At 37.4% G+C, this 23,459-nt stretch overlaps 1 protein-coding gene across 1 annotated transcript in view; it reads right to left on the bottom strand.

The window, feature by feature from the left end:
- The window catches only part of TMCO3 (transmembrane and coiled-coil domains 3), a 29,057-nt gene extending 8,017 nt beyond the window's left edge, over positions 1 to 21,040 (bottom strand). The window contains exons 1-9 of the mRNA XM_008926235.4: positions 20,594 to 21,040; positions 15,849 to 16,028; positions 14,042 to 14,233; positions 13,125 to 13,253; positions 10,439 to 10,531; positions 9,066 to 9,252; positions 8,012 to 8,129; positions 7,256 to 7,451; positions 1,277 to 1,427 (exon numbers count right to left, since the gene is read on the bottom strand). Coding sequence (XP_008924483.3) covers positions 1,277 to 1,427; positions 7,256 to 7,451; positions 8,012 to 8,129; positions 9,066 to 9,252; positions 10,439 to 10,531; positions 13,125 to 13,253; positions 14,042 to 14,233; positions 15,849 to 16,028; positions 20,594 to 21,040 — 1,693 coding nt within the window. The remainder of the gene's footprint in view (positions 1 to 1,276; positions 1,428 to 7,255; positions 7,452 to 8,011; positions 8,130 to 9,065; positions 9,253 to 10,438; positions 10,532 to 13,124; positions 13,254 to 14,041; positions 14,234 to 15,848; positions 16,029 to 20,593) is intronic.
- Between the last annotated feature and the right edge of the window lie 2,419 nt (positions 21,041 to 23,459).

Below are 23,459 nucleotides of genomic sequence, written 5' to 3'. Positions count from 1 at the left end.
AAGACTGGCAAGCATAACTATTTCCTTTTTATTCTGCTAGACACCAACAGTTTTAGTTTCTGTTATGAAACAGTGCTTATCGAACAGGTATATAAGGAACTGCGTTAAAATTATGCCAATGACGGGATTTAACTGTAATCTGAATAAATACAAGGAGAGAAAAAGAACAATAGAAAACTTCAAATAAAACCAGAAGAAAACCCAAGGGTGGTCTTGGAAAAAAAAATAAACTAAACCCAAACCCCATGAATTTCTGAGTAAGCATGGGTTGAAGGAGGGTGGATTTGTGTAGTGGGCTACATCCAAACTCCTCTATCTTAGAGCGTGCAGAGCCCCCAACAGAGGACGTGCATCTCCTGTATAATCCACAGGGAGATGGAAGCGCTTTCACAGGACCTGTCTCCTCATTCACCATACTTGAGCACTCCAGTTTCTTTCAGAGAAAGCGTACTGGGACATGTATGGACAGCTAGGAATGGAGCAGTTCAAAATGAAGCTACTGATTGACTGTAAATACTCTTGAGAGTTAAATTAACCTGTTTTGGGTAACAAGCACAAGTTACTTTCCTGGTTTTAGGCACCAATGCTGCATTTCAGTTGGCTTTCGGGTGGTCTCTGAGATACATCTTGTTCAATTATTTTTCCCTGTGTTGAGAACACAGATCACATCTTCCTAACTAAAGGAACAAGAAGCTATAAAAAAGATTTGTTTCCATTATCATATCCTGCTTCTAGAGGAAACCAAGCCACAAGAACCTGAAAACTACTCTACCAATTGACTCAAAACAGTAATGCAATTTTAGTATAAATTACAAATATAGCTGCTGGGAAGACAGAAGAACATTCAAAAAACCAACACCCAAACCAAGACCTTCTTCCCTTAAAATTTTCAGTTACATATTTTAAATAGTATGAATTCAGAATTAACAATGAAAAACTGACATTAAAACATGACTTAAGAGTACAACATGGAAATGGCTTCTGAAACTGGATGTTACATTTAAAAGTAGTAACAAAGGCAAATCAATATTTTGGTCAGTTAGCAGTTTAGTATTTCAACAAAAGAAAATCTATCTCCTCCCCTCACAGTGGAGACACCATTTTTTCTCCTCCCTCCCATTTTTGAGCTATGTTTTTATGTCTTATATATGTTATATTTTATATATTTTATATTATATATTTATATATTGTATATATTTTATATATTATAGATATAACATTATTTAATATTATAGATATTATTAGATATTTTAACATAAGTTGTCTTGGAAGTTACCTATAGATGCAAAGAAAATGATGGCAAGAAAGTCACGTATTGGTTCAATACAGCACATAATCTCCTCAGTAACCATGTGACCCTGAGAAGAGATCAGAGCTCCGGCTAAGAAGCATCCCAGCTCCATTGAAACATCCAGCAGCTCTGTGATCTGTCAAGGAATAACAGAGAATCTATTGCTGAGTGACTGAGTAACTTTATATACCATTTCACAGTGAAATTATAAAACTGGACATTATACTGAATGTAGGAAATTACTATGTCTTTATCCAAGTTCAACAACAAGTAGAATTCAGTGTATTTATTTCAATGTTCTGCAGTATTGTATTTACACAGAAGACTCACAAAATCAGTTTCCCCCTCCATGTTACCTCCTTCCCCACAAAAACAAAAATAAATTTCCTAATCTACACTAAGACTTTCTGTCACTCTTAAGGACACCATCTGATTTCACAACTGCAGGAGAGACTATAGCAGCTTTGGAGTCAGGATTACATAATACATTGAGACTGAGAACTAAAGCAGTAAGAATAGGGTATTTTCCAGCTGTCAAACAAGAGGGAAAAATGAAAATCAAAGCTTATATTTGAGAGAATAGTCTCAATTTAGAAGTCTCAGGCATAAATTACATTTTATTATCATAAATGGTTTAAATGTGTCTGTGTGCTTTACTGAATAGGGTTCCTTTAAGCGTGTGAAGTAAAGTGCTGAAATGAAGCACAATATCGCAATATCGGCTTGAAAGAATTCAGACTGTTTCATTCTTTTTTAATATTTTAATGCAGTACTAGAAGGAAGAGATGAAACACATGTTAAAAAGCTAAACTAAAAACAAAGCAATTGCTTAAGGTAATGCTTGGAACGATAAAAGAAAAAAAGCAAACAGCACTTCTGGTGGGTATAAAGTATGTTTTAAAATAAATACTTTAAAACCATGCTGCTGTACGTGGTCATCTTGCTGAGAAAGTACAATGCTATTAATACTAATAGAACATTTAAAACAGAAGACTTATTTTCATACTAATTTAGATTAAGCAACTATAGTACATTTGTGGACACCATTCATCGGATCTTTAACGGTGTTATACTGTAAGTTATGAAACTATAACTCAAGTGTCTTGAAAGTAATGGAGGAGAATAAAAGACAAAATAAATGAGTCTCCAAGCTGTGCATAAAATGCCACTGAAAAATAATCCCCAGACTTTTATGTATTGAAGTACTAATGTCTGAATGATCATCACATAACTACATTTTTGATAAGTCTGTAATTTATTGCAAGACATTTAAGGAAAAAAATTGGTTCTGTCAACTAATATCAATAGTTGCTGATCAGACAAAACCAACAAAATAATCTTATAATGTTATTCTCATTTTAAAACAAAAGAAATTTCAGTGCTTGTCACAACAATTTGAAATTGTAAGAGGAAAGAAGGCAATATATACATGAAAGGCTTTAAAATCACCAAGAGATGAGTAAAATAAAGGAAATAGTTATGAATAGGAAACACTTAAGTTGTTCTCAATCATACATTAGTTGTTTTAAAAGTCACACAGCTAATATTTTAAGGATTCCCATATACATGATTATGTTACCATATAAGAAGAGAGCTAGCATCTCTTGTACCAGAATTGCATGATACTGAACTATTATGAGAATCACTCTTCAAGCAAGGAACAATTTGAGTGTTGGACTTGATGATCTCAGAGGTCTTTTCCAACCCAATTGATTCTATGATTCTATGAAAGAAACATGTTTCTTCAGAAAGCATCAGACGTAACTAGAGCAAACCGTATATCTATCTGGAAGTTTGCTCCCACAGCATAAAATCTGAATTACATTCCTTCACTCTGTGGCAAATCAAGTATGAGCCCAAGGGCCTGGTAGAAAAATAGGCAAAATTTGCTATTTCTTGTTTAGTCTCTGGGTACTACACAGCTTCAGGTCTACAAAACCTACAGGTCACTCTACACACTGAAAAGTGTGAAGTTAGATGAGAGCGCAAGAAAAGAACCAACAATTACGTATTTTTCTTAACCCTATCTCCCCTCCTCCAGTCTGTTCTTCAGATTTATATGTATACAGAGACTCCTTTTACAATTCCCATCTTGGTCTCTAGTTGATCAGTAATATTACCAGTAAGTAGACACACTTCCTCAGCTAAAACTGTAGCATCAGGGTCTGTCATGTATAATGTATGGGCGCACATGCACAGACACACTGGAGAGGGTTTGTTTTACTGGCAGAAAGGCATTCTCAGCAGAATTTTTTAGATAAGCAAAATTTGGAAAGTATTTTGCATTTAGTATTCCCTCTGTGCTTGCATCACTTTTAAAGTTTTCCTTTTACCAAACACGGCTTTAACGATTGCTAATCTCTCTGGGCTTTGCACTGTCCTCTTCTCAACTCTGACATTACAGAAAGCTTTGACAGTCAAAATTACATGAAAAGTTTTGGCAATTTCCATGTTTTTTCCCCAGTACAACCTAGTTTTCACCTGTTTGCAAAGGTCCCATTTTATCCTAATTCAGAAAGGATTGCTTTGCTATCACTAGAATATTAGATTTTTATGTTCAAATGTTCTATCACAGCAATAAATAAAGAAATAAACATTACTGCTGTAACATGTTCCAGTTGAACCTCAACCATCTGTTCAGCAGTTGTTTTGCTCATATGCTCTAAGAGTGTCTATCTTATTGCTACTCTTTAATCATCATAGAAGCTTAATGAATATGGTAAGCCAGTAAAATTAAAGAAAATCTCGATGGAAATAAAGGTATTAGAATTTCAGGCTTTAGTAACTTAAACCTGCTCAAGAGTAAAGAGGTGAATTCTAAGCTTGGATTTTAAGGAAGTAAAGCTGTAATGGAGATGGAAACAATTCTTAGTGAACCTTGGAAAAACTCCATCTCAATTATATTCTAAGAAATAATTAACTAGAATATTTGAAATTAAAGTTCTTCCTTAATCTTCTCCTTCTAATTGATAGAAAAGAGTTCATAAGCAGGTTATGAGCCATTGAGAAGTACTCCAGGCAAGCAAAGAATGACATTCCCAATATTAGCAATGATATTCCTAAGACACTGCAGGAAAAAATATGTACATTTTCATACATAAAGTACTGTAATAACATAGCTATATTTTCTTTTTGTCTTTTTGGTACATAAAGTAAGCTGGCAATTTCCCTCCAGTTGCACAATTTTCATCATAATGTTTCTGTGCATAGAGAACATGAAAAAGCAACATTACACCAGTGAATGCTCTGGCTGCAATATTCTTCAGTTCATTGTGGTAAATATCTCGACCTAAAAGTACCAGTCGAGCCCTGGATCCTGAATGGTTGTATTGAAAACCATAAGCAAGATTTGCTCTTTATGTTGTGATTCAGAACAGTTCTCCAGTTAAAACAAACCACCAACCACTATCTGCACAACTTAAAAGCTTCAAAAGGAGATGCTGAAAGTGTAACAATGATCTACTAAACCTTCATTACTGATGGCAAAATTCAAAGATGGACAACTGTGTCTCTCAGCTATACTTTTATAGGACTGGCACTTGACACAAACTCCCCCCACACCTGATCTGCCTAACTAGTTGAGAGACAAAAGGGAGGGGAATTCCAATTATTTCTGAGAACACTGGGAATTTAAAGAGGTATCTTAAGCTCCAAGTCTTTGTAAAATATCTCATATTTGAGATGCACTGCTTTAACTTAGTTTACCCAGAGATGTATTTAAGACCCTGTTTCAGATGTAATGAGTTGCAATGTTATCCAAGTGAGCCAAGCAGTTCAGAAATGCTCAAAAGTCACTATCATACAAGAAGCTCCTCAATTCACAGGATAATCCTTACAGCAAAATTGCTTACTCACACTGCAGTATAGGAACCTCTTCTGTCCTATCTTCCCTCTTGTTTTCCCATACAGAATTTGTCGTTATTGGTAGGGAAATGACAATCCTTGTTTAATTAGTCATGGGAGATTTTTCAAACACAGGAAACAAGTAAAATAAAATAAGTTTATATATAATGTGCATTACATGTGCTAGTGTTACAGATTAATCCAAATACAGAAGAAAATTAGGTGGCCCCAGAATTCCAGTCAACACTGAAGCACATAATAAGTAACTGTACGCATGAAGCAGGAATACTGTATCATTCCTACCCTCTTTGTCATGTATTGGAAAAGATTTGGCCTGCAGATTAACCTGCATGCTAGAGAGTGAGTTAAAATATCTTATTTATAATCATCTCTCAGATTTTCTAAATGGAGCTGTCTTTGGTCAAGGCCACCAAAATAGGCACTCTCTTCTACAAATTCAAAAGCTTTTTTTAGAATTACACCAGCATAGAAAATTCTGTGTTTGCAGATTAATTATACCAACTCCTTTAATACTTGGTTTTCCCAGGAAGAAGATCTTTGCAGGAACCACTACAGTTTAATTGTTTTTCTTCCTGGCACCTAAAAACTTTAATTTATCCTTTCCAAAGACATGCAGCAAATTAGATTTCCATCCCTCATCCTATGTTTTTATTCCTGACGTAGTAGGGGCACCTATACCAATAAAAAGATTTGTTTTCCAGAAGATTTGTTTGTTGATCTGTTCAACTAGACAACCAAATACTTTTTTTTTCAGTCTGTGTGTTTAAACCACAACTTGTAGCATTACTATAATGAATGTATCTGTGTCAGTGAATATCAAGCATCTCAACTGGTTTACTGAGGTTACCTGCAGTATCCTTTGTACTGTTCCCTTTGATACATTATTTATCAACTCTAACAGGAAAATTGTTGAAAATGCTGAAGAAGCGTTCTGGTTCTGCAGTATAAATCCAACACACTCAAACATATTCTCCCCCCAGGTTTGTGTTCCCACATGTATTATGTAAAGTCATATACACAAGCTCCTTGTTCATTTGACAGGCAATTTTGGTACAATACACCCAATTCATCCACCAGACTATGTAGGTCACGTTTTTAATGAAAGTAAAACTGCTTCTAGATATCATCATATTTTATGCAACTTTGTGATTTGGTTGCTGGTTTTTATTGAAGTTCTACAAATGTAATGTCTGCTAGTTAGAAAGTAAAAAGGAAAAACTAGTTTTGTTCCTTCTCTTATTAGATGCTACACTTGGAATATGAATAGGTGTTTAGAGCAATGACATTTTTAACTGGTACAACAGAAGTCAACAACTGTAAAGTTATGCTCTCACTAACTTCTTTTTGACCTTCCTGAAGGAGGTCAGCTTTCCCTGTTGGACTGTAGTAACTAAGCTAACACCCCTAGAAAAAAAGGTGCAGGCACAGGAATACTTTGGCTTAATTATTCTCAGAGGACATAATCTGCACATTCAGGATAATGGAGTTTCAAACCCACAACATTATCAGCAACTGTCACATTCTGTTCTCCAGCAGTATAGTTTTTCAGAGGGCTGAAACATGAGAGAGAAACAAATAGAAGGAAAATTCAGGGGTAAATGAACCAAACCCAATAGGGTTATTAAAATCTATGATCCTTGAGGCATTTCTCTACTTTCTTAACTTCATCCCAAACTGTGTATCCCACACAAAAAGAAAATTATTTTATAATAAAAACCATGTTGAGAACTTGTTATGAAGATATTTGTGAGCAAATGTCACAATCAGGCATTATCAGTATCTCAAAACCCATCCTAAATTATTTTCAAATGCAAGAAGTAGCCCAAAATTAAAACTTGGATCATTATTCCTAAACTGGCTGTATTAAAAGCTAACAGCAGAAATTCAGCAGATTGACATTCAAATTTTATCTCTTCTTACTCATCTGTGCTGGAATGCATGAATCATCTGCACATTCGAGGGTTGTTTTAAAACATTTTAAACTCAAATAATTAATTACAGAGGTACATGTATATCCAGTAACAGTAAGTGCAATGGCTTTGATAGTGATGCAGTAAAGTATCGTGTGTATAAAAATGTTTTATTAATTGAAAAGATTACCGTTAACATAAGGAAGGTGAATGCAGTTATTCCTAGAATGAGGATTTCTTTATTCCCTTTGCTTTCTGCGTGCAGCTTGCGATAATACGGTCCTATGAGATAAGTCTTTATAACAAGACATAGAAGAAAAACAGCGGCCAAAGAAAAGAGAATTTGGCCAATCAGTATCAGTATTCTCAGTATTTCCTTGAAAATGCTGGAAGAGAAGGACAAACAAAAAGTTTCTTTCAAGTGCTCTCATATTTCCCAACCAGTTCCCCTTAACTGAAAAGATCTAATTTTGTAAATGTTCCAAACTGAGTAGCCACAGGAAGATATTTAAATACATTTGCAAACAAGATTAACACTAAATCTGCTGAGTGCCCAGTAACCTCTTTTACAACCTAGAATTTACTTCCATGTTGACTCAAAAAGATTTTTGTTGACTGATTCCAAGGTAAGCCATCAGACTCAATAATGCTATCACACAGTCTTTGACAAAAACATGCCCTGGGGGAATAAAGTAACTTTTTTTTTTTTTAAATAACAAACTTTTCACTACAAATTATAATTACCACACAGGACTAAGGCTGCTAGAGCAAAAAGAATATTTTCATACAACATGTCAAGTAGAAACAGTAAAGGAAACTCCCAGGAATGGAGTGCCTATTTTTCATGGAACTGACATTAACTGTAGTGCTCTCAACGTTCATATTGGCAATCTACAGACTGATTGCAAGGGGGGAGGTGGAGATCCATACAATAATTTTTCTTTACCTGGAATGTGTGCTCACTCCTGCTTGAATAAGTGTAGGCATGACAGCTATAAATAAACCAAGCTGCACATCCTGCATCACCAACATGCCAAGTAGTACGCTGCTGTAGTCAATGTCCCCTGTACACCGGCAAAGCAGTCATGGAAACAGTCATTAGAGGCTATGAATGCTTGCAATGCTCAGAAATCTAGAGAAGGCTTAATCCAATGGAAGCCAAGTATAGCTCTTAATGGGGTGAAGGCCATTCAAAGCAGTCTGGGTTTTTTCCCCATTAGTAGGTAAATTAAAATATATATAAGACATTAAAATACAAATAAAATATTCATGAGACTCCTGTTACACAATAAAAACATAGACTTTGCTTAGCAGTTAAGCACTAGTCATGCATTTAGTGAAACTTCTTTACTGAGAGCATACAGTTTTTAGAATAACAGACATGTAAGAGCCAGCATGTGTAAAATATACACTTTGAATTCTGGCATTAGAGTGAATATTCTAGAGGGTGGAGAATACTTTAATGCAGTTTATATAAGGGAGGTTTAAATGGAAGAAAGCAGGATGTCAAAACTTTTGAAAGGAAACATGTAGAAGTACTTGAGAAGATAGCAATATGACCCTTGAAGGTAGTTATTTGAAGAGCTGTTAGCTATGAAAGACCACCTGAACTGGTCTCTGTTGAAGAAGGATGTAAATTACTTAAATTAGCTTTTCTGCCCTGATGATAAACTGGTAGCAATGGTCTAATCTGGTAACCTCTTAAAAAGCTCAAGGATTACAGACCCTCAGTAAAGTCAGTTCTTAACATGGAGAGCACTGGTTGGGCTATACTGTCTTTCTCCAGAGAGGACTGGCTATGTAAAAAGCAAGAACACTTCCTAACAAGAATATACACAACACTGGCCAGTGTTAAACAAGGATGATCTCTTGTAAACCAGACTTAACAGTCACTTTTGTTTTGTTTTTTTTAACTAGTTTCTCTCATAATATTACGAAGTCAACTTCTTTCAGACTTTACTGTAGATACTACAGTAGCCCATATTTAAAGTCATACATACCTTCTTTATCTCCTCGAACACTACCTGCAAGGAATCTTGACACCAGTGGTGTGCTTGATAAAGATAAACAAGTGGAAATGAAGACACTCTGTGTTGGTCTAATTTGGAGCAAGTGCCCCCATAGTAAACCAAAGGCAATCATCAGAACTGTCATGTAGCAAGGTCCTTGCAAAGATATTTTCCATACCTGGGGACAAAAAAAGTTTTTATGATAAAGGCTGATGACACTTTTCTTCTCACCGCTAAGTTACAATGATTTTCATCACAAATAAGCAGTTAAAAATGCATGATTTGAGGCTGCAGTGCTGGGCCACAGAAGTAATGGTCTGTCACCCTGTACAATCCAAAACTCTGAAGTTATTATGCCTAGTAGACATTCTATACCAGAAGACTCATTACCAGAAATTAGGTAAATTTTCCAGAGTTCATGGACAAATTAGGGGCCAAAGCTCCAGTATGGGTTGATATATATTAAAAATTATCACGTGGAAGACCAGTTATTTGATGTGATTCTAGGATGGGGAAAAAATGGGAGTGGCAAAGGTAGTCACCAATACCAGCAACCTGTTCCAAATTCATGCACACACAACTCTGAAGCAGCCATTTACCTACTACAGTTTAGGAACTCTTGAATTACTAGTTTTTATCTTTGACTTTAGATGAACTAGAAATAGTAGATTAAACTGAATGGTCATAAATTTCAACACATTTCAATTAAAGTTTTTATAGTATCATGAACTCACAACCATCAGTTTAGGAACAAATCACACCATGCAATTCTTTACATACAGTCTGCACATGTTTTGCAGCAGTATTTTCCACTATTAAAATTCTAGCTGGTTTATGAGATAACTTTTTTTTTAAATTAAGACCAAAAGAACCTTGTAGCTTTTTGCTGAATCCTGATGGCCACATCATGTAATAGTCCAGATTGTGTTAACATACTTGCTGAATCACTTTATTAGCCAGTAGAGCATGTACCATCAATTCAGTATGCAGTACTTAAACGGTTTGATTTTTTATAACAGGACTGGCAAACATCACTGGACACTTTGTAACAACAACTCCATGTTACTGCATGTCAAAATTAAGCAGAGATGTACTGTCATAAATTGTGAGAGATTAGTAATTAAACTGTTTTACTAAAATGAAGAGGAATAGCAAATGTAAGTTATTTTAAACACTGAATAAATAATGCATTCTGTTCTTTCCAATGAGGTAAAGTGCAGAAGCAAATGTCATATTTGTCTTTTTGAAAAATGTACAAAGTTACACCAATATATCATAGGGAGAGTATAAAAATCTCAAACATAACTGATAACTGGAACATTAGCAATTAAATACTTTAATGTAGAGGTATTATGCAAAAATACCTTTCTTAGTCTTTCAGGAGAAAATTCCAGACCAACTAGAAAGAGAGTGAAGAACACACCAAACTCTCCTAATGTCTCCACCTGTACAATAGACTTAAAATAAAAAAAAAATTAAATAAATCAGTGCACAACAGTCTACTTATAATACAAATTATAATTCCACTACAAAACAAATTGTTTCTCATTATGTTTCCATAGGTAGTTCACTTGCTGTAATATGACATCAGAAGTTCCTACAGTAACCTTAGGGTTCAAACATTTTTCCCATCACTTGGCTGATACTAGATGATAATTTGGTTGGATAGTGTTGGTCACACTAAATGCACATGTGCACTCATCTAGGTAAGCTTGCTGGCTGGATGAAAATGAACAGGTTATGTTTTATGCATGTACTATTAAATCCCCAAAGCTTGCACTCCAGAAGTTACTTCTTGCTAGTTATTTTGTCTACTGGTATAATCTTTCTGCTAGACTGTAGTTGCTGTTCTGCTCACCACCCAATAGACTGCACACATCCATCTCTCAGGCCAGTAGAACTACCAGCCCTTTCTGCTTTCAGAGAGAAGGGTGGAAAAGCAGGAAAAGTGGTTGTCTTCCTCATCATAGCAGAAAAATGGGGATACTTCTGGCTGGCAACTGGTCACCAGTGGTGGATCCTCAGGGTTCAGTTGTAGGGCCAGTTCTATTTTATCTATATATAAAATATATATATATATATATATCTCAATCTGTAATCTCAGTGCAGGAGCTGCATGCACCACTAGCAAGTTTGCTGATGATACTAGGCTGGGAGGTGCTGCTGGCACTCTTGAGGGACAAGACACCTTGCAGAGAGATCTAGATACACCAGAGTATTGGGTAATGATTACTGGGAGATTTAACAATGCTGGATTCTGCACCTAGGATGGAGTAGGTCAGGCACAAGAATAAATTAGGAGAGGAATGGCTGGAGAGCAACCTGCAGAAAGGTGTCTGGGGGTGCTGATGGACAGCAAGCTCAGTGTGAGTCAGCAGGGAGCCCTGGCAGCCCAGAGGGCAAATCCCATCCTGGGGTGCATCAAACACAGCATCACCAGTCACTCAGGACAGGTGATTATCCTGCTGTATTCAGTGTTGGTGCAGCCTCACCCGGAGTTCTGTGTGCAGTTCTGGGCCCTACAATTTAAGAAGGATTTGAAGGTACTTGAATGCATCCAGAGGAGGGCTACAAAGCTGGTGGAAGTGCTGGAAGGAATGTCCTATGAGGAGCAGCTGAGGACAGTTTGTCTAGCTTGGAGAAAAGCAGGCTGCGGAGCAACCTCATTGCTGTCTACAGCTTCCTGAGGAGGGGAAGTGGAGAGGGAGGTGCGGATATCATCTCCTTGGGATTCAGTGACAGGATGCGTGGGAATGGTTCAAAAGCTGCATCAGGGAAGCACTAGGAACCATTTCTTTACTGAGAGGGTGGTCAAACCCTGGAACAGGCTTCCAGAAGAGTTGATTAAAGCCCCCAGATGGTCAGTGTTCAAGAGGCATTTGGACAATGCCCTTAACAATATGCTTTAACTTTTGGTCAGCCCTGAAGTGGTCAGGCAATTCACTGAAATAGTCTATTCTAAAAACCTATCATTTCTTTTCTGTGCATTTACAGGTCAGAGCAGAAGAGAACAGGGTCTATAATCAATCACAGAGAAGTGTAGATGGAAACTATCTTTCCTGCCAGATTAGAATCTGCCTGCTTCCTCAGTTCCTCCAATATTCAACTTTTTTAAGAAATACAGAAAAAAGCATACAAAAGAGACCCAGTCAACATGAACATTATTCAGATGAGTAACATTTAATCACAGCTGCACAAGAAACTGGCAGGTCACTTTAACTGCCTTGAAGAAACATCTCTCATCTGTTCTGACCACATCATCTTTTTCAACTTAAATCCCTGAAAATCCGTTTTTGGATCTATTCCAAATGTCAAGCTTCCAGACTTGTTTCTCAGTCTAAGTGGTCAAACTTTCCAGACCTTCTCAACCCAGAAATTACATACAACACAAAGGTTATTATTTAATCTAAAGTTTAGAATATAAAATTTTGAAAGTGTAGTACTTGGACCCTTCTCTTCCAATACAAGATTGCAGGATTTTGTCAATTTCTACCCATCTCTACTTACTTTTGAGCCCAACAGTCATTTTCAACAAAAGCCCAGGTAAGAGCAGATGTTGCTAAGACAGCAAGTTCCAAGCGGTTACATGGATATCATTCCAACAGACTTGTTGAACGTAGGTGGACGTTATGGTGCAGCCTTAACGTGTGATCTGTTTTGCCTGCTGGCTAAACAATCTGTTAATGCACACCAGACCACTAATCAAAACATGTCCAGCCAACCACTGCCCATGGTTTCGCATGAGCTAGTAATCAGGGTACACGTGATGGAGCTAAAAAGGTTCAAGAGACTTCAGGAATGTGGGCCGGGTACAGGGAAAGAAACAGGGTGACTAGGATGGATGAATGAGCTACAGAGAAGCAAAATAACTCTCTAAAAAGCCAAGCTATGCTAGTCAGGGAACTACTTGTTTTAAACACTTCCTCCACTGTGAATTCTTTTTTTGTTTGTTTTTTAATACATTTGAAGTTGGCAATACCATATTATTTTAAAACTACTTTTAAAGACTTTGACGAATTAAATCAGTCAAGAAGTAACTTGCATGCTTACTTTGATACTGTTTAGTCCTGAGGGTCCTAAGAGTACTCCACAGATGATATATCCAAACATGGTTGGCAATCCTATTGTTGTGCACAGCCAGCCACATGGCAAAGACAACATTCCTATTGTCACAATATCCTAAATATATAAGATTTACAAATGCATTAATATAAAGGACACACAAATTTGGGATGAAATTAAAGACTATTATCTTTAAAAAGATAAACAGCACTGTAAAATTAAATGTATAATGCTGCCTGTGAAAAGAAAACACAACTTCAACGCTGTTGCAGGTGTAAGCACAGCAGTTTTGCAGATGAAGCAGTAGTACTGACCTTAAGTAACTGGGGGACTTCTGATCAATTTAATAAATATTTTAAATACATTACAGAAAGTAGGCAATTTCCTGGATGGAATGACACTTTGCATTAAAACAAGATGGTGAAACAGGTCTGTTTTGGGTTTCTATAATTAAAAAAGAATCCCAATCCAGTTATTCTATTGGAAACACAAATACAATAAAATCCTTGCCATGTCTACGTATTTTCCAGCATCCCTTCTTTCATCCCGAGACACAAACAAATAAATTCTCTCTACCGACAACATGCAAGTGGCTTATCAGGCACAGCAGTAGCTTGCTTTAACACTGTGTAGTCCAAGAGAAGGGATGGTGCCCCAAAGGTGCAACAAGATAAATAAAACTGGAGAGGATTCACATGGCACCATGATTAGTCTTGTGAAGACTATCCTAAGAGTAGGGAACATATGGCTAAATTACCATAGATAGGGGACTCATGAATGCTGGGGTAATTTTAGAGGAACATATGCTGAATTTACATTCAATCCAACCAAGGAGTACTGACCTACAAACTAGTGGGACTAAATCTGACCAAAAGCAATGACAAGAATGTCTCTAAAATTATTACCTTTATGAAATGATGATCAGCACGAGGAATGGTTGAATCTCTCGGTTTGGTAAGGATATACTGATTGTTCTGGGAATCAATAAGCATACTAAGACCTAAGTCATCCTCTACTTCTCTTTTTGAAGCATTTCTTTTGGAGTTTGTTTCATCTTCTTCCACCCTTAAAACTGCTTCAAAGTTTACACCTCTTACCTGTCAGAAAAAGAAAACAAATAATCAAACAAAAAAAAAAGTGGGAGCCAGTTAAGCATATAATAAAAACGGAAAGACTATTAGCTGTGCTTGAAGTTTTTACAGAACTTGTTGACAACAGCTAAAAATACTGCAGCTTTTTTCTCTAAGAAGTCTTTTATTTTCTTTATTAAAACTTGGGTGTCTTGAAATGTAACATGTTATTACCTTGAACAAAAACAACTGGAGATTACAAAGTGATATTCAGTTCTCAAAAATATGAATTAAAGACTGCATTACAAGTCAAGAAAAGGTAACTGTTCTGTAAATTTGAAGGAGAGGCTGTAAAAACTGTTTCTACCTAGTTATTTTCAGGATTTTATTTCCCAAAACAGCAATTCATGGAAGCATTTTTTTTTTTCATTTTTACCAACTACACTTCTCTATTTGACTATATTTTAATAGAAGCCTGTATATCTTTATCAGAATACTGATAACTCTATTAGAGCCTCTCTGTTCTAAAATTCCAGTGTTTTTGCTTAAATGTTCCTTGCAAAGACAGAGATGCAAATAGTCCTCCAGGTTGCATTCCATGATTCCTTTTCTTTCATGGATGGAGACAGAAGCAGAAAAACAAAGAGATGCCCTGGAGGAGAAGGACGCTTTGGCGTTTTTCCAGCTCTCACGTGCCGCAGGACGGACCTCGCTATTCCAGGGTGGAACAGGAGAGGGCGCTCCCGCGGCCCCGCTGCAGGCGCTGCCCGGTGGGACCCCGCGGGGCACGATCGCTCGTACCAGGTGTGCACGGAATAAAACAGCTGCTTTCGCTTTCTCTCCATACAACTACAACTACAGGAAATCCCACGGCTTGGCGCTCTGCTACAGAGCAACTGTTTTTTTCCTCCTCAGCAGAATTCAAGAGCTATGCTCACCTCGGAAGCCAACCTGCAAATCAACTAAAACCTCTCAAGAGCAAAGGCCAAGTAAAGTTGCAATCCATGGCTATGCAAACAGGGCCAGTTTAGAGGGTCTGTCTCTGAGGATGGCAAAATGAGACACTACAATAAACTGACACATTCTCAGCTCCAGAAACACACAGCCTTAACCTGAGGAATATTGTCTGTCATGCAACATAAAAACAAAGAACAATGCAAGTAGGCCAGGGTGCAAAAGGGAGAGGAAGTCAGTGGTGGAAGAAAGCAATACCACAAACACATTTCAGGTCCTTCCCTTAAACAGTATATCTTTTCCCAGACCGTGAAAACTAACTGCAAGGATTCTTGTTCTCCCGTAATTTTCTCAACAAAATGAAAATGTGGAGACTGCTTAACATGGTAACTCCATATCCTGAGAAGTCCAACCATCACAGTTCCCACCACCACTGAGATGTCATATCTGTCATGGGCTGCATCAGTGAGATGGGCTACATTTGTCAAAGTGGCAGCTGCAGGGAGGACTTTCAAATCAAAAACACAGAAATCACTAGCAAAAAGGAGCAATTATTCCCGATGCTCACTCTTCTTCAATCCCATAACCCTAACAAGTATATAACGCATGAGAAACACACTTACAGTGCAAATACTAATTATAAATAAATGCATATCAATGAAAGGACTGAGTCTAAAACATCACTTACAGATTTGTTGTCATCAAAGGCATGCTCTTCTATTTCCTCTTCCAATCTATCAGCTGCCTTCCTGACATCTTCCAGAATTTCATCAAGCATTGACAGGCTTTTGTTTTGATGCTGCATGTTCTTAAGGGCTTCAACTTGGTGTTTTTCTGCTGCTAAGAGTTCGACATATTCCATTTCTTCCTGTTGAATTTTACAACACACAGATAAAGTGCTGGCCAGGCCTCTGAGCAGAAAAACATCTGACATAAATGTATGCTTCTTTTGACACAAAACATCTTATTGGTGGAATTGAAAAAGCAACATAGAATTCATTATGGTATTTGAAGACTGCTTTCTCTTGTGCCAATTTTCATTGGGGTAAACGGACAAGAAAAACAACCACCAAACAAAATATCCACCAATTACCTTTTCTAATCCATTAAACAGTAGAGCTGACCCAAGAGTTCTAATCCATTAAACAGTAGAGCTGACCCAAGAAAATACAAGAAAGGACTTACTTTGATAAACTCTAGGAAACATTTCAGAGCCAAGTAGAGTTTAGCACCCAGTGCTTTAAGAGGGAAGCATAATACCTTGAAAGCATAGCTATAATATCTACAGCAAACAAACTGTATGGAAAAAACAATGAATCTTAACTTTATAAAATGCTTTATTTTTCAAAAATTACAGTAACTGTGGAAACAGCCACAAGAAAAGAAAAGAAAAAAAAGAAAAGAGATGGGAGAGAGATGAGCAGCCAATCGTTCTAGCCAAGTTTCCTGTTTATGTTTCCCAAGAAGTACTTTCCTATCAGAAGTAAAATACTTGACTTTTTCCCCCATTTCAGTTTGAGCCTCTTATAAACTTACACTGATAACTTCTGAAATTCATTTCTAGGCTTCAGAAGTAAGAGAAGAGAAAATGCTAATATGGTTTGATACGGTGTGAAAATACTCCCTGAAAAAGTTATGATGTTTCATTTCTCTTTGGATGTTTCAGGTTCAAAAAGACAACTAAAAGGCTTAATTTAATGATCAAGACTGGACTTAACACTGCACCTTCTACATAGTTGCCATGACAGTAACCAAACTGAATATTTTGTGTGTTGACAGAGAACAATCTGAGGCTTTTGGAAAAAAAGATTCTTCCCTTTACATGCCTACATTCTTTTAAAGATGCACTGGTTGAGAGAACAGCTATGAGTAAGGAAACATCCACAATTACAGCACTTCTTCCTTAAGTTAGGTTCAGGATGCTGACAATACTTAGATGAGAGAGACCCTACTTCTGCTCTTTAAGAGAGCCAGTATTATTACCAAGGGCAAAAAATGGGTAAAAAATGCAAGCAATCTCTAGCTCTGAGTCAATTCCCAGAAAACACAAGTTTTTGTCTCCAGATGCCCTGCCATACCCAGTTAGAAATCAGAGAATGTAGGTCTCCCTTAGGTTGTGTGTTTTACCCTGCCTACCCTCTGTAGACATCTTCAATAACCTGGACATATAAAGTGGTCCTAAACACCTACGCTTAAGTAAGTGGAGGTCCCCTCCTCCACACATTTGCAGATGGACATTTTCCCCCTTAAAACCTGCAAGAACACACATGTAATTTAATCAATTCCGTGATGCCAAGACAACAGTATGTTCAGTACAACTGATAACTGTAGTTTAATTCTTTTAAAATCCCGACAGTCAGTTAAATGCCTCTGATTGTGATGAAACCACAGAACTGCTGTCTGTTGGTGTTTAGAATTACCATAGTTACACAGGGATGATGAAAGTTACCCAGATCCCAGAATAAGTGAAGTTGGGAAAAACGTAACTATTAGCGTGTTTAGCCCAATGTCAACAATTAGTTCTTATGCAACACTTAAGTAGGAGACACAATCATACTGCCTCGAGGAAAAACATTTCCTATCTGGTGCTCTTTGCTAGCAGACATTGCCTGAAAGATGTAAAAAACAGCCACCATATGAGCTGCAGATTTTCTGCTCATTCAGCAACAAACTGGAATGCAAGATGAATTGTTATTCTTTCCCCTCAAAAACTGAAGACGCTTTGGGTGCAGGGAGCCCATTTCAGCCCTTTCTGTCGGTGGAGACAAACAGGCTGAACAGAGCTAGAGGTAAACTGCAGAATAATAAATAATTCAGTAATTTCAAAGGAGTTAACTTTCCCTGAATAGCAACATAGAAAAGCTTTGAAAAATCAGTTTAACTGCAAGTTCCTTCAATTAATGGAGATGAAAGTTTTTGTAGTCTATTAAAGAGGCATCTCTGTTTCCACCTACAGACCACTGTGACAGCATTAAAGTGGAACAACCACAGAGAACGGGGTCCATAAAAAGGACAAGTTATCTCAAACAACTCTATGCTGAGCAGAAGTACATCACAGTACAAACACTGTTCTGCAGCTGCTGGGATTGGAGACACCCGATCACGAGGTACATACCGAACCACCTCTTAAGCAAAGTAATACAGATAAGGATTGTGCACTTAACAGGAACACCTAGAAACACATGAGCAAAATGTAAGACTTTGGGGCAATGCTGATTAAGAAGGCAGTGTTGCTGTTGTTCTCTACTACTTAGTCAGAGATGACTAAAGCACATTCAGAAGAGGTTGCATCTTTGTACTACTTGCAAGGGTTTTTTTTTTTCCATCGATGTCTGATTACTAGGCACCCAAGAAATCAGAAGCTGATAAAATGTAGGTAAGATTTTGTTGCTTTTTCCTGAACCTCCACACAGGCTCCTGGAGCAAAAGAAGGCAGAAACAGTCTTCAGTGCTTCTTCCTTACTTCCCCCTCGCCCTGTGAATGATTCCACAACACCTTTTCCCAGCAGCAGAATCAGCAAGAAATGCATCACACATACATACATATCCCAACACTAAAGACTTTCAAGTACTTCAACTCAACAAAATTAAACTGAAGGGAAGAGTCCAGCCTCCATTTGTATTTTCCATTCACTCACTGTTTAAAAAATGGAAAGGATGATTTATGAGTGCACCAACAAAGTAATCATTACAGTAAAATGAAACTGGAACAAAAAGTAGACCTAATGTGTACCTTCTCAAGTAAGAACAAGTCCAAAAAAATGTATCCCATGAAATTTTCATCTTTTTGGCATGCATTTCTCCACATTCTTTGTTTCCCTTTATAGAATAATTAAAAGGTTAGAACAACAAAGAGTCTATTTAAAGAATCATGTGCATGGCATAAGAAGGAAGGGTGCAAAAAATTGCTCACTCAAGTAAATGTATTGATATGATAATACAAAAAGCCTTTACAATCCACCTCTGCAAAAGTAAAGTTTTGACAGGACCAATCTCTAAAACACATCATTATATACAAAGATCTCCTTTTAGGAGAAAAACAATGAAGTACCATTCTCAAATTCAAGGACAGATTACCTCAGTACTTTACAGTAACATTACCAAGAATTAGGTAAATGAGAAAGAAGATTCTGGACGGCTTTACTGCTGCTATTTTACAAGATCTGAGAAAGAAAAAAGGTGGAAAATCAAGTAATGCTCAGAATGCTCACGACAATTGCTACCATTTCTATACAGCAGAGGCTGCTACTACGATTAAGAATCAATATCCAAGTCATATCAAGCACTTCATTGGAACACACCTAGATCGAAACCACTCCCTATCCAAATTTTTTGTAATTCAGTCTTTGTTTCCACTGCACAGAACCACTCCAGTTTCCCAAGTTTGCATCCTAACTTCTACTTCCACCAGCCTTCCTTGCCTCAAATCACTGCACACCTTTCTTGCACATAATCTTTCAGTCTTCACCTGTAAAGATCTGCAAACCTCTTAACACAAATGCCCTTTAGCCATTCTCCCAACTCAGACCCTAGACCCCAAATACATTTTTGTTCCTTCTCTCACTCCCTTGTGCAAAGGCAGACTCTTCTTTTAGAAGATGGAAAACAAAGAAAATTCTTAATATGTTCCTCCAGTGGTTGAGGGGTAGAGCAAGGAAAAGAGCAATTTAAATACCAAATAAAGTAAATGAAATTTTCTCTCAGTGGGAGCCTTTCAGAGCACTGCCAAGTCCAGAAGACAGTGGCAGACTGTGCACAACCTAATGGATCTGCATTGACATGGAAACTCAAATTTTCCATGAAATACTTGTGCTCAACTATTACTCATCTGTGTTTTTTCTTGGTAAAGTTATCTCAGCTGGCTCTTTCTTGAAAGCACTGCTTTTCAAACCTGCATTTCTTAGGCTAAGAGTGCTATACTGAGTTTAAAAATATAGTCACTTACTATTTTGCATGCCCATTTTACCCCATCTATACTAACATGGAAATGAAAGGCAGTACATCATGTTGTTTAAATTGTAGACTTTGGTTGAGCAATTCTAAGGTAAAGTGGAAAAAGCACTTAGTATTTTGCCAATTTATGGCATTATTTCCACTCTGATAACCCCACTGGCTTGTCTTGCCTGACTGTGCTATGTGCACTGACTCACTGCTTGTATTCTTTTCTCTTTAACATAATATTTGCCATTGGTCTTACGATTATGCTTAGCTTTGAGATAAGAACTATTGACTGCTAATAAGTTTTAAGCTCTACACCAGAATTACCTCTAAATTTACTAATGAGAACAAATAATTAATTCAAAATCCATTTTAAATATCGCAACTTCTATATAGATACCCTTTTTTATTAAAACGGAATGAAATTGGGTCATAATAAAATTAAAATCACACGTAGAATATGAATACTGTAGTAATAAACATGGGGAAACTAACCTTAATTGCAGCTTCTCTCAAGGCTTCCAGCCTCTGTCTACTGCTTTCTTTCATATTTACAACATCTTTGTAATCCCCCTGTAGAGCTCTCTGGAGGCCATGGATTGCCTGAAAGACGGAGTTTTCACTTTCATTTAGCTCCTTTTGGAAAATTTCAAAGGTATGCACCTGAAAAAGTTTCTCTTCATCAGACAGTCCTACATCCTTCTCAACTGCTCTTATGGCATTTTTTAGTTTGTTGAGAACAACGTTCTTTTGGCGAAGAAGACCAGACAGTTTTCTGCAACTTTCCAACACCCACTGCTTCCTCTCAGTGATAACAGCTCCTTTTCCACGGTGCAGCTTTATTGCATGCTTTACTACATCTTCATGTTCTGCAGGATTTGCTAACTGGCCACAAGGCAATGAAACCAATGTCCACAGGGAAATAAATCCAGTCGCCTTCATTCTTCACTTTATATTGCTCTTGGGAGAAACTGAGAATTCACAGCTGCTCAAAGGATTCTGCTACATGATTTCCGCATCTCCAGTACACACACCAGGCTGCAAGATAGTACCAATCAGTTATCAAATGTGGTAATGTTGGGCCATGAGGTCAAACAAATGTAGAAAATAAACCCAAGATTGCGGCCTACACCACGATCTTTAACGGAACATATGTGGTCTCCTTCAATCAACATTTAACAAAACCAAGAAACAGCTCAAAGTTACTGATAGATTTTTGGTTTCCCCTTGACTATTTCCTAGATAGCATCTTGTTTTAAAAGCAGTGACCAGAAAGCTTAGTCACTTCACATGGTACTCATCGGCACTTCTTACATGAAAGGAAAACCTCTAAAAATATCAGGTCTAAAAAATGTCACAGGCTGCACTTCAACCTAGAACTCCTCGTTTTTTCCTGTCAATAAACCTCCTGTATTTCCTCAAACCTATCCTAAAAAAATTACATCATAATAATTTGTTATTTATAAGTCTCGGAAGCATTAACACGCTCAACAAAACATAATGAAGAAAAGCCTAACTGAAACAGATTACATTATAAATTGTAATTGTGGAAGGAAAAACAGCAAAACCTCCTGGACTTCTGGGTTCTACTAGTTTGGATCAAAGACTTTCTTCACCTGAAAGGCTGCAGGGCCTTGGGATACTTTACTTCAAAGCTTACTATTGATCCTCATGATTTCAAAATAGTTATAAAACCACTAAATCAGTTAATTTTTAAGTTCATTTCCCAGAAACTACTTGGAGATCCATATATAAACTTCTGTAATTGATTTTAACACCAAGTAGGATAGGATTTTAAAGCTAAAAGCTACCTTCTTTCCCTCAGAAGCTCCGGGAAAATGCTGACGCTATTGTAAAATAACAAAGTTACAGTGTCTTTTAAAAAAACCCAAACAAATACAAAAACCTTTAAACCCCTACCACCACCACAAAGTTTTACATAGCAATGTATAAATGTCTCTACAAAATATACATTTAACACTGAAGCATGGCATTGTAAAAATGCACAGCACACACAACATGTTAGTAGATCATCAATTCAGCAGGTATTTCCCTAAAACTTTAGCTACAGTCTTGATCCCTCAGCCAACAGCCTTAATCAGGAACCAACAAGTGGACATGGTCATCTGAGAGCAGCCTGCCTAAGAAAGAATCTTCTTTTCCTATCATGTAGTACAATCTCAAGCACCCAAGCCAGCCATTCTCAATATACAGAATGAGATCTGAGCAATCTGGTCTAATGGAAGGTCTCCCTGCCCACAGCAGTGGGGTTGGAACTAGATGGTCTTTAAGGTCCCTTCCAACCCAGGCCATTCTGTGATTCTGTGGGAAGATGGCAAGCACAGCCATACACATACATTTTAAAATACCCTTTGTTTCAGAGGGAACTGAGAAAACCTGTCTGCGGGTTTTCTTCAATGCAAGCCAAAGTATTTACCTAAAAAATAGTTGACTGTGGGCTAGGGTTCAACAATATGAAGAGCTAAAACATTTAAAATTAAGAACTGAAAGTGCAACTGAAGTAACAAAGCATATCACCTCAGTCTAATATCAACAGACTAGCAGAGTAGAAATATTTCAGCAGTGGGGTTTACTATTTTTAAGCAAGCAGAAAAATAACACCTGGCAAAGTTCTAGAGTGAAATTAAAGGAAATATTTCTTCATGTATACAAAATAATACTCTCCCTGTTTGGTAGGCTTTGGGCAGAGATTTTGCTAAATATATTACAATCTATTTCTTCAGGAGAGAGGAAGAAGAAAACACCCAGTGTATATCCAAGCTTCCGTCTTCAGGGGGTGGAGTAAAAGACTCTACTGCACATCTTACATGGTATGTCAAACCACATAACTAAATTTCGAGCACAGATTTATACTAGCAAAGTTCACTCACTGTTGTGCTGCGCAAACTTAGCAATGTGGTTCAGGACAGTTTTGTTTCAGTGTTTTTTACTTGGCTAGCAAAAACTAGAAAACTAGCATCTGGGGCAGTGCTCAAAAGCTCTCACGTACCAAAATAAATTATGTGATGCAGAATGCAAATAAAAAATAAATAAAACCCAACAAAAATAAACACTCCTCTCCGTGCATCAGTAAGTAGCAAATCAGAGGGAACTACTATCGTTTAGAGTCCTTATTTAAGCAGAGTTGCTTCCTGATGGAGTGCAGCTCATCTTCCCCGTTTTTAATCCCTGACCACGACACTGTAGCACCGGATTTCATCAAGTTGGCGATACTGGACCCTGCCTCCAATGCAAACCCCGTTCCCTCTCTTCCAAAACGCTTGCAGGTCCTTCCACACCTGCCAGTCGCCGCCACCCACCACTTTTCCCCATCCCAGCTCCTCCCCGGGAGCCGCAGGGC

Source organism: Manacus vitellinus, unplaced genomic scaffold (assembly GCF_001715985.3).
Source record: "Manacus vitellinus isolate BGI_N305 unplaced genomic scaffold, ASM171598v3 scaffold_7_pilon, whole genome shotgun sequence".
In the NCBI taxonomy this organism is placed as follows: domain Eukaryota; kingdom Metazoa; phylum Chordata; class Aves; order Passeriformes; family Pipridae; genus Manacus; species Manacus vitellinus.
The sequence above is the reverse complement of the archived record's forward strand: the minus strand, read 5'-3'. Positions and strand labels throughout refer to the sequence as shown.